This window comes from Schistosoma mansoni, chromosome W, assembly GCF_000237925.1.
Source record: "Schistosoma mansoni strain Puerto Rico chromosome W, complete genome".
NCBI classification, from domain to species: domain Eukaryota; kingdom Metazoa; phylum Platyhelminthes; class Trematoda; order Strigeidida; family Schistosomatidae; genus Schistosoma; species Schistosoma mansoni.
The window spans coordinates 29,397,717-29,406,961 of record NC_031502.1 but is presented as its reverse complement, the minus strand read 5'-3'; the positions used below and the strand labels follow the sequence as shown (position 1 = coordinate 29,406,961).

General features: G+C 42.5%; 1 protein-coding gene across 1 annotated transcript; it reads right to left on the bottom strand.

Annotated features, from left to right (window-relative positions):
- Positions 1-1,099: 1,099 nt before the first annotated feature.
- Positions 1,100-1,969, bottom strand: Smp_203630 (uncharacterized protein; the record flags this gene model as incomplete). Its single annotated transcript, XM_018789281.1, has 3 exons — positions 1,100-1,584; positions 1,665-1,733; positions 1,876-1,969. 3 exons carry the CDS (start codon positions 1,967-1,969, stop codon positions 1,100-1,102), a joined length of 648 nt encoding a protein of 215 aa, XP_018654740.1.
- Between the last annotated feature and the right edge of the window lie 7,276 nt (positions 1,970-9,245).

Sequence of the window (9,245 nt, the reverse complement as noted above, 5' to 3'; positions counted from 1 at the left end):
ATGCTGTATAGGGAAGATTTGACACAGTAAGTGTACAGGCGTTGGCAGAACCTTCACTTTCAGTTCTACCATGCGGATCATATGTGGGCTGGCTGTACTCATTATCGGCATGTGAACGTCTGAAATCCCTGGAATTGACTCCATGGTGCTGGCTGACATTTAAATTTTCTGACGAACTGGAACGATAATCTGAAAAGGTTAAACTGAGTGATTATTGAGGAACTTGCGAAATAAGCTCAGTGATTGTACGAGTTTCAATGTCCGACTCACCTCCGTTCAGTTCTGCATGGACCAGCTGTCCACCAATTTCTTTTCCCTGAAGACATTCATCGTAGGCTTGTTGACAGTCACGAGCATTGTTGAATTGCAAGATGCACATGCTGTTTCACATATGAAACAGAAAAAGAGAGCAAATATGGAGCGATCAATGGGAAGCGAATAAGCTTTACTAAAGACCCCGTAGGCAGATCTTTCGAGTAACAAGTTTCTACTTCCATCGAAAGTGTTCGGGTCGACCTTCCTGCATTTCACTCCATCGCAAATAGTACCACCTGCTCACATTACAGGAATGGGTCAATGTGGCACACCTGCGTCGCCAGTAACAAAAGGTAGAAAGGTAAAAGATCGGAGTCAGTTCTTGTTAACGTACTAACGGAACATCATTAAAATGCCTAGGTTCACCTTTGGACATTTAACTTGCCAAACAAAAATTTCGCAGACTGTCGAACCTACTGGGGTGCTCCCCATTAAACGGTGAATTAGACCTCTTACAATGTCGTTAAATGGTCGGTAACAAATCAAATGTAAGGAGCAAACTGCACTCACCCTCTAGATTGCGAAGACACAGAATGACTTCGTACGAAGTTGACTGACCTGGCCGAAGGGAATACCGACTGAACTTCTGTTTCGTCTGCCGAACTGGGTAGATTGTATACGGCCAGAGAAGTGACTTGACCAGACTGATATGTTTGTGTAAGTGACATGGTTATTAACTAAAAACAGAGGTTTTCATCAAGAACGAAAAACAAACTTAAGAGAAAACCAGATTCATTTACAAAGATTTATTTGCAATTCGAATTTACAGAGCAATCAAGTTTTTTTATCCGGAACCACCGCGTTTTGGCCACCCCCCACGGTTACTACCACGGCCACGGAAAGACTGGCCGCCGCGACCATGAGGTGACTGACCACCCCGGCCGCGAGATCGACCACCACGACCACGAAACGAATTGTTTTTATGATCACTGAATTTGTGCTGCGCTTTGAAGTTGCTTTGATCTCTTGAACGGTTGTCTGTTTTTGAAAATCCACCAGTTTTTTTGTCTCGTGAGTCAGGAAGCTGTTTTTTCTCCTTGCCTTTAGGTGAGATCATGTCAACGTCCTCATCACTTTCATCTTCACTGACGTCTTCTTCCTCACTTTCATCTTCACTTTCATCGTCTTCGTCACTGTCATCGCAGTCTTCACTAGTATCTTCGTCCTCTTCATCGTCATTCTCATCCTCACTGTCGTCTGCGTTATTCACTTCCTCTGCCTTTGAAACTTTTTGACCAGCCTTGGCCTTCGAAGAACCTAGTTCTACAGCTATAATGAACAACATAAGTCTTTAGGTAGACCAGTACGATTGGCAAATGATCATTCGAAACAAATCAAAACAAACTTACGTTTAGCTTTCTTCGCATGTGGTTCAGACTGTTTTTGTTGATCGTTAGCATTATCATCAACATGGACATCTGAAGGAAAAAAACGGGTTAGTTTAGTGAGACGAGAACCCAAGAGATTGAAACGAAAAATCTAGTAATCTAGTTTCTGAGCGACATGCAACTTGAACAAATCAAAAATCCTTAGGCAAGATTTTAGTACCGTTCGACATACCTTTTGGAAATATTGTAACGCGGTGACCTTTTAGAGTTGCGTTTGAGGAAATTGCATTGCTGCAATCTGCAGCAGTCTCAAACTCGACCGTCATCGATCTGAAACAAGGCAAAACACTGTCAGACTCGACAAACAAGCTGATCTAATTAAAATGACATAAAGACATCAAATAACTTGGTTATAAAAGCAACTATTAAAATGTCAAAGTACTTACGGATTCGGGTTCCCAGTGTTTGTATCACGTGACACTGAAACGACTCCACCAAATAATCCTTTGATGTCTGATTCTTTTGCATCAGCCGGAAAACCCCAAACTATGGCAGTCTTGAGCTCTGGTCCGCCTGATAATGCCAGTCTCAGTTTTTTACCGGCATGGAACTTTGGCTGTGCGACAGCGGCCTTTCGGACTTCCAAGGAAGGAAATGTAAGAAATGCTTTTCTGTATGAGGGAGAAAAAATTTAGGACTTGTAGTAATTGATGCTAAATAACAAGTGCGTGACGTAAGTTTAAAAGCTGACTAGTTTACGAGATGCGTGAACCAATCTGCAGAAAACTAACTTTACTCACCGTTTTTTTTGATTGCATTGAACGTCTACACATGTCGGGAAAAGTTTACGCAACTGATTCGGATGACCATCCCAGTTTGAAATTGAGACTTTTGCGGAGCCATCAGGACCAGCTCCTAAAGGATGCCAGTTATACTTCTAAACAATACTTACGAGGTTGTTGGTCTTTTGCGAAGTTAGTTCTCAGCAGTTGACTTTCCACAGTTAAGGAACTGTAAATCTGGTGAGCTTGCTTAGCCGCATCGATAGAGGAGAAGGACATAAATGCACTATTAAATCTAGGGTGTTTAGTCAGCAATTTTAAGGAAACCGGTTGGCAGTTGTTAGGGAGGTGACTTTTTAGTTGTTCCTGGAATAATAATGTTTAGAAAGAAGTAACTTACGATTGTCAAAGTTTTTGGGATTCCACCTACGAACAAGGTCTTGGTGGGTTGCATTTCTTTATTGGCGTCATCAACTCTATCTACAGGTATTACTTCGAGCTCCTTCCCTTGAAACATCAACTTTCCTGACTTTAATCGACTTTTGAAAACGCTTATATTAGCGATGGTAGCCATTACGGGTGCTGGTTCGATCCTGTTTATGCTGGTCACCGGGCTAATTTTGGAGAGGAATTCTTTCAAATTATTCAAGTTATCAGGCCCATGTAGTATGAGCACTTTGCCTGATGTACTGCTTTGTGGCTCAGACACCTCTGCTGCTTTACTTGGTGTGCTGGATGTCTTTTTTTCCGTCAGTTTCTCACTTTTCAACGATGAACCAGGTTTCTGGACAGCCTTTGACCCGACCAGGTTGTTGATGACTTTACCTTTGTCAGCACTCAAGTTTGAATCGTCATGGCTTTCTTCCTCTTCTTCACTAGATTCTTCGTACTCATCCTCGTCGCTATCGTCGTCATCATCTTCCTCCTCGCTCTCATCATCATCTCTATTCTCTTCGTCGTCGATGTCGTCCTCCTCTTCTTCATCGTCATTTTCTTCGTCGTCGTTCTCCTCCTCTTCATCTTCACTGCCGAGACCCTTTTTCTTTAATTCCATCTCCTTCTCAGTCGCCAGCTTCAATTTCTATGAATTTGGTTGGAACAAAAATCGTTTGATCAGGTTATAAGACTCAATACTTTGAAGCTTTTAAAAATAGCTCTGATTTTGCTTGTAGCAAATCTATGCTCCAACAAGCTAGTTGTGATTTTGAGCGACTGATCTTTATTTTCGTGGTGGGACGATTTGGTTGTTGGCTTAGTGGAACTAGTTGGCTTGTGCATCATCATTTTAAATCAGGCAAGAATATAAACTAGGAATGTATACTTAATAAAATCTAATATGGGTCTTGATATGCATGAGATTGGGACTTAAGGCTCAGATGGGACACCTATGCTTTTCCATACATTTAGGCAAACATCAACTCTTATCTCTCCATCCAAATACCAGCTTCGGTCCAACTACTTGACAGGTAACTTGGTAAAGGCATTCATTATAAAGTAGGATGATCATAAGAACAAACGACAATGCTCGAGGCAGACGTCGGTCAACATCGGTTTCGTGCGAACGCCTACCTTGCCATGAGACAGTTCATACTCGCCAAGTGCGTGCCACTTGTCGAACTAAAGAGTAACTCACAACCCTCAAGTTTTGTTTAGGCTTCCAACAAAAAAGTACTCGAGACGTAATGCAAGCATAGCCTATACGGATTCGGACTGTAATCCAAAGTTCGCACACTCAGTACCTTAAACTTTGAGGCCATCAGACAATTGGGGACTTTACGGGAAAATCCCTACATCCCGAATAAACTTGTGGTGTAAAAAGACAAAAACAATTCAGGCTTTACGAAGTGTACATATCGACTTTTTTACCTTATGTGACATCCTTGATTCACCAGCATCGCCGCCCAACACACCCAACTCAACGTCCACATCACTCTCGTCGCTGCCGACAGGGACTGGACGCTTGGATCCACCTCTTACTGGAGTGACTTTACCGTTGACGGGATGCTTGTTCTTTGATTCCGGAGTAGCACTAGGCTTGGAAGGTGTAATTGTTGAATTATTTACTAAAACAGAACAATCCAGTAAGTAAATTGAAAGACAGAAAATGGGACGCAAACCAAAGAATATTACTTACACAACTGCTTTGAACGACCCTAAAAAATGGAAAAAAAAACGCGTTAATCATAAGAACGACGGAAACACACATAACAACCCATGAGCCCCATCCCACTCACCATGTTCATCTAATCACCGGACGTTGAATGTGAAACACACGCTTAAACACGCAACACATTAAAACTATTTATTGAGCTTTTAACAGCACATGTAAGTAATCAACTGAAGACCACGAAAAACTGGGGTGAAACATTCAAGCTTACACCGAATCACTATCTGTAAGGATGTTATCGTTCGCTAACAGATATACAACACATTACGCTGGGTCAAACGGTTAGCGTAAGATACCATGACATCAACTTACTCTACCGAGTGTATGTTCCGCTTGTTCTTGATTGAAAGCATCTTCCGTGGTTGATACATCGATACTGCGTTCGCTGTCGAATTCTTTCACTGAGTGTATTGTAATAGGGCTTCCATGAAGGGACACCGAAAACACCGTGGTCGTGGACCCATAGTGTTTGATACTGCCCTTGATTCTGTCGGAGACTAAAGTTCATGAGGCCTATATGGTAAATGTCGTGTTAGTTAATCAGAAACTGATGCGACTTCAATATCTTCGTGGAAACGGCTGAGGCCTGTTTGTGGGATAATTCCACCGAATCGAAGGTAACCAACGTTGAGGTTGGGGGCATTTGACATGATATAAAGTTCTAACACTGACTTACTATCTACTTCATCACAAATTTGTTGTCATTCTTTTTGGAGTGGAATTCTCTCAGAAAACCACAGCCCAGACGTCACCGGCACCCGAAAAACCTGCTTACACTCGATTACCGACGCACGCCGAACTAGGTCAGTGATTCGAAGCATTCATATCTATCGGACTGTCACGTGACCAAAACTCTTGAATTACTACGCTACCTGCGAACTTCATCTTCTCGATGAAGATCGGTCGGTGAAACAGACACTGTGTACACACCTCGTGGGAAAACGTGTGGTATTTCGTTTGTCTGACGTGCCAACAAGGTACCCCAGTGGTGTTTGAATGGAGATTCCGGATCATAATTTTGAACGACGCAAAAGTGGGACAGATGCACTAATTTGCCTGACCACTGAGCCATACCATCGAGGTAATTATCACAGTAAGTGGACAATTTCCAACTACTAACTATATCGTTATTTCACATTCGGTGAGCTGCTTGAGGAACCAGTACACCACAATATGAACTACAGGTCAGAAGAATGTCATCACCATCTCAGATGCCCTGACTAAACAAAATTACATTTTATAAGTAAAGCCTAGTTAAGACACCAAAACTCAGACCCACCGCCGTACGTGTATGCATATTTGATTGGAATCGGTTTACTGCAGTCTGGCCTTAACTCTATCCCACTACTTCACCTCACTTTATTCTTTAAAAAACTGAGTGTGATGTTAAGTGTATATTGGACTACAACATTAATGAATTTCGAACATAAATATTTTAGTGTTTTAATGTTAAAGTCATATGTACGTTAATAAAAGTATTTGCACGCCACACCAGTAAGGAAATCCCTGAAAAAATACCAGGATGGTTAGTCCTCATCTGAAGAGGAGGACTCCGAAGGGCTGGCATTTCCTGGACGGTGAATTACAGCTGATGTTATTCGGGGCCCCTTTGAACTACCGTATCCGCGAACTGGTTCTCCTCTGGCTGGGCTGCGATCTCGTCTTTGATCTGTTCGTTCGAAGCGATCGTTTCTACCAAACTCGCGTGACCCGCCTCGATTAGCTGGTGCACCTTGGAAGCGGTTTACGTCTCTTTCGCCTCTGCCTGAATTGTAGTCGAACTGCCTACCTAAAACCATGAAAAAAGAGTTACGCTGTCTGACATATTGGAACAACTAAACCAGTTAGTTGTCTGACAAAATAAACTCACCTTGTCTGTTATAGTCACGTTGACCACTATAATCACGCTGATTGTACTCACGTTGATTGCCATCTCTTTGGTTACCGTTTTCACGCTGGTTGGTGTGGTCCCGATTATTGAAATTACGTTGATTGTATTCACGTTGATTACGTTGACCGTATTCTCTTTGGTCACGGTTATAAGAGCGTTGATTATTATAACTCGGTTGGCTGTGCTCCTGGTCTATAATGAACATCACATACAATGTATGGGCAATCCTTTACCTCTCTGGATTCGTCCACGCACAGGTCTACCGCCCATCATCTTATTGCCACAGGAAGTAAGAGCGGCGCTGCATTGGTCGGAGTTTGAGAAAGTCACGTGAGCAACGCTACATACAAATATAATTTCAAAAATAAAATTTACCCTCTAGAACGACCCTGCTCGTCTAACGAAAGTGCTACTCGGAGGGCTTCCGGGAACTCGCGCATAATATCTCTTTCAGATGCTGTATAGGGAAGATTTGACACAGTAAGTGTACAGGCGTTGGCAGAACCTTCACTTTCAGTTCTACCATGCGGATCATATGTGGGCTGGCTGTACTCATTATCGGCATGTGAACGTCTGAAATCCCTGGAATTGACTCCATGGTGCTGGCTGACATTTAAATTTTCTGACGAACTGGAACGATAATCTGAAAAGGTTAAACTGAGTGATTATTGAGGAACTTGCGAAATAAGCTCAGTGATTGTACGAGTTTCAATGTCCGACTCACCTCCGTTCAGTTCTGCATGGACCAGCTGTCCACCAATTTCTTTTCCCTGAAGACATTCATCGTAGGCTTGTTGACAGTCACGAGCATTGTTGAATTGCAAGATGCACATGCTGTTTCACATATGAAACAGAAAAAGAGAGCAAATATGGAGCGATCAATGGGAAGCGAATAAGCTTTACTAAAGACCCCGTAGGCAGATCTTTCGAGTAACAAGTTTCTACTTCCATCGAAAGTGTTCGGGTCGACCTTCCTGCATTTCACTCCATCGCAAATAGTACCACCTGCTCACATTACAGGAATGGGTCAATGTGGCACACCTGCGTCGCCAGTAACAAAAGGTAGAAAGGTAAAAGATCGGAGTCAGTTCTTGTTAACGTACTAACGGAACATCATTAAAATGCCTAGGTTCACCTTTGGACATTTAACTTGCCAAACAAAAATTTCGCAGACTGTCGAACCTACTGGGGTGCTCCCCATTAAACGGTGAATTAGACCTCTTACAATGTCGTTAAATGGTCGGTAACAAATCAAATGTAAGGAGCAAACTGCACTCACCCTCTAGATTGCGAAGACACAGAATGACTTCGTACGAAGTTGACTGACCTGGCCGAAGGGAATACCGACTGAACTTCTGTTTCGTCTGCCGAACTGGGTAGATTGTATACGGCCAGAGAAGTGACTTGACCAGACTGATATGTTTGTGTAAGTGACATGGTTATTAACTAAAAACAGAGGTTTTCATCAAGAACGAAAAACAAACTTAAGAGAAAACCAGATTCATTTACAAAGATTTATTTGCAATTCGAATTTACAGAGCAATCAAGTTTTTTTATCCGGAACCACCGCGTTTTGGCCACCCCCCACGGTTACTACCACGGCCACGGAAAGACTGGCCGCCGCGACCATGAGGTGACTGACCACCCCGGCCGCGAGATCGACCACCACGACCACGAAACGAATTGTTTTTATGATCACTGAATTTGTGCTGCGCTTTGAAGTTGCTTTGATCTCTTGAACGGTTGTCTGTTTTTGAAAATCCACCAGTTTTTTTGTCTCGTGAGTCAGGAAGCTGTTTTTTCTCCTTGCCTTTAGGTGAGATCATGTCAACGTCCTCATCACTTTCATCTTCACTGACGTCTTCTTCCTCACTTTCATCTTCACTTTCATCGTCTTCGTCACTGTCATCGCAGTCTTCACTAGTATCTTCGTCCTCTTCATCGTCATTCTCATCCTCACTGTCGTCTGCGTTATTCACTTCCTCTGCCTTTGAAACTTTTTGACCAGCCTTGGCCTTCGAAGAACCTAGTTCTACAGCTATAATGAACAACATAAGTCTTTAGGTAGACCAGTACGATTGGCAAATGATCATTCGAAACAAATCAAAACAAACTTACGTTTAGCTTTCTTCGCATGTGGTTCAGACTGTTTTTGTTGATCGTTAGCATTATCATCAACATAGACATCTGAAGGAAAAAAACGGGTTAGTTTAGTGAGACGAGAACCCAAGAGATTGAAACGAAAAATCTAGTAATCTAGTTTCTGAGCGACATGCAACTTGAACAAATCAAAAATCCTTAGGCAAGATTTTAGTACCGTTCGACATACCTTTTGGAAATATTGTAACGCGGTGACCTTTTAGAGTTGCGTTTGAGGAAATTGCATTGCTGCAATCTGCAGCAGTCTCAAACTCGACCGTCATCGATCTGAAACAAGGCAAAACACTGTCAGACTCGACAAACAAGCTGATCTAATTAAAATGACATAAAGACATCAAATAACTTGGTTATAAAAGCAACTATTAAAATGTCAAAGTACTTACGGATTCGGGTTCCCAGTGTTTGTATCACGTGACACTGAAACGACTCCACCAAATAATCCTTTGATGTCTGATTCTTTTGCATCAGCCGGAAAACCCCAAACTATGGCAGTCTTGAGCTCTGGTCCGCCTGATAATGCCAGTCTCAGTTTTTTACCGGCATGGAACTTTGGCTGTGCGACAGCGGCCTTTCGGACTTCCAAGGAAGGAAATGTAAGAAAT